The sequence below is a fragment of the Pararge aegeria genome, chromosome 20 (assembly GCF_905163445.1).
Source record: "Pararge aegeria chromosome 20, ilParAegt1.1, whole genome shotgun sequence".
NCBI lineage: Eukaryota > Metazoa > Arthropoda > Insecta > Lepidoptera > Nymphalidae > Pararge > Pararge aegeria.
Window position 1 is genome coordinate 10,084,553 of NC_053199.1, and position 2,871 is coordinate 10,087,423.

Genomic DNA, 2,871 nt, shown 5'->3' on the forward strand with positions numbered 1-2,871 from the left:
ATTTACTGGAAATTATTCAAGAAGATTTAACTCCATGTCAAAATTATGTGGTACGGGATACTGTTTCTGCAGAAGAAAAACTCGTGATTACTTTAAGGTAAGTGATAATTTTTATTGTTTTATTATAAAATGTATGAATAATAGTTTTGTAATTTAGAGGTACTTAATACTTTTAATTATTTTAATATCAACCTAACTTTTGTACTTTTGACGTAAGAAAGAATCAATTTAACAAAAAATTATGAATCATTAAAAAACATTCTAACAAACTAGTAGGTTATTTAACCTTAATTAATTATTGTATAGCTCCATTAATTCAGATTCTTGCGAATCTTGTGTAGATGCCGGTGATGGTGTTGTTGGAAGAGTGTTTTGGGCGAGAGTATTCCGTGGCGTAGTGAAATAACCTCGATTATAAGTTGCAGGGGACAACGAAGATGTTAAAGATTCTGTTGTGTTATATCCTGTTTCTTCAAAATAATCTCTCTGTCCACGTTGTGTTAGCCCTACTTGGTAATGATATTGTGTAGAAGGTTGGTAGGCAGATCGAACAGCTGAAGGTTTATCATACATGGTTTGTTGAGCTTGAAGCACTTTCATTAATTCAATTTTTGTTTGAAGTCTGTTTTCCTCTGGTATTTTAATAAGCTCCTTGTGTAATGACATGCAGAATAATTTGTCATCATCTGACTCCATTTGGTTTGATGTCTGTGGCTGATTTCTAGATGTTAAATTTTTGTTTATGATGGCGAGAAATTCTTCATCAGCTGCGTTCAGCTTTTTTTTCTTTTTCACCTGACTAAGCGGAGGTCTCATTACATCTTCCCCATCGCCAGAAAATTCTTGTTCTTCAGCTGTTACAGACGTGGTGTTGATATTGCTTTCAGTAGCTTTATTCCGTGTCGATCGTTCGAGGAACATCAAACGTTCAAAATAAATATATTTGGCTTTGCTGGAGGCTCCTGATCCAGACGGTGTGGTTTTCATCTTCTTCATTTCTCTAACAAAGCCATCACGCAATCCTTTCCACTTCTTTTGCAATGAAATGCCTGAAATCAATAATAAACGTATTGAAATGGTCAAAAGAAATATTTATGTTTGTATATGTATAATTTTTTGTATCTACAAAATAAATAGAAAAATACAATTACAAATAGTGCTATTTAAAGGGTGACCGGTAATTCAACCTATTCCTTGAAGGAGGTTAAACTAGGGATCATTTGCCACAAATTAACCCATATCTCCCAGTTGATAAAGGTTAATTTGTGGCAAATGATCCCTATTTTAACCTTCTTCAAGGAATAGGTCAAATTACTGGTCACTCTGTATGCAGACATGCATATAAATACATGAATATAAATAAATACTGTACATATTATAAGAATTTAATGGACAATATTTAATAATATTAACTTTTTTTCAGATATTTGGCCACAGGATGTTATTTTGCGGACCTGCATTATGCCTACAGACTAGGAAAGTCTACAGTTATCGGAATAGTACAGAAAACCTGTTACGTTATGTGGCAAAAACTACAAAATATAGTAATGAGAGAACCCACGAAGGCTGAATGGGAAGAGATTTCAAAACAGTTTCAAAAATATGCAAATTTCCCAAATTGCATCGGTGCCATCGACGGCAAGCATATCCGTATTATAAAACCCAACGATTCTGGGTCTCTTTTTTATAACTATAAAAATTATTTTTCGACTGTTTTACTGGCTGTATGCGATGCAAATTATTGTTTTATTTCAGTAGACATCGGCGCATATGGAAAAAGTAACGACTCCTCAATTTTTAAAGACTCAGTTTTGTATAAAAAACTTGTCGAGAAAACTTTAGATATTCCAGATCCAAAGCCAATATCGCAAACAGATTCAACTCCCTTACCCCATGTGATAGTAGGAGATGAAGCGTTCAGTCTGTCTGAAAACATTATGCGCCCTTATTGCGGTAAATCTCTAACAATCAAGAAAAAAATATTCAACTACCGCTTATCCAGAGCCCGGCGTTACATTGAATGTTGCTTTGGTATCTTGGTAAATAAATGGAGAGTTTTTCATAGACCGTTGAATGTAGACTTAGAGTTTGCAGAAAACATAATTAAAGCTTGTTGTGTTCTTCATAATTACGTCAGGTTAAGGGATGGTTATAGGTATGACCACACTCTGTACGAAACATCTTTGAATAGTTTGAACACTGAGGTAGTAAGGCCTAATGCAAGATCGCGAAATACAAGAGACAAATTCGCGGATTATTTTGTTAACGAAGGCAAACTCCCTTGGCAAGATAAAATGCTATAGTAAAATTAATGTTATCTAAGAAATAATATTATTAAATAAACTATCGTTTACTTACCTAAAGCTTTTTTCTTTTCTTGGGAATCGCCAGGTTCACAAAAAATTTCGACTATTTCTTCCCAGTTCCTACGTTTTATTACTCTATTGGAATAGTCTGAAGATTCCATATCCCATATGGCTACTCTTTTTTCAATTTCGTCTATAAAAAGTTCAGTATCGAAGTTATCACGCTCCATTTTTAGTACGTCCACTCGCTACAGATTCGCGCGTAGTACTGGACGCAGTAACGGCGTTTGAGTACCTCGACTCGCGCGTTCTACGCGCGTAGAACGCGCGAGTCGAGAGTCTCGCTCGTTACCGGCGTTTTACGCGCGAGTGAGGAAACGCGCGTCATCATCTGGACGGAATATATGTAGCTGTAGTATCTCGGGAACGCGCGAGTGTCTACGCGCGCGTCGACTCGCGCGTAAAACGCCTCATCTGGACAGGCTCTTAGTTTTAAGTTTACGAATGTGGTTATCGCCATCATCTCACTACCGTGTAATTCTTATGTACGCATCAAAAGTGCCAC

General features: G+C 36.1%; 1 protein-coding gene across 1 annotated transcript; it reads right to left on the reverse strand.

The window, feature by feature from the left end:
- Positions 1-291: 291 nt before the first annotated feature.
- LOC120632880 lies at positions 292-2,587 on the reverse strand. Its single transcript, XM_039902919.1, has 2 exons — positions 2,359-2,587; positions 292-1,049 (listed from the first exon to the last, which is right to left on the reverse strand). Exons 1-2 carry the CDS (start codon positions 2,534-2,536, stop codon positions 292-294), a joined length of 936 nt encoding a protein of 311 aa, XP_039758853.1. The 5' UTR covers positions 2,537-2,587.
- Positions 2,588-2,871: the final 284 nt, after the last annotated feature.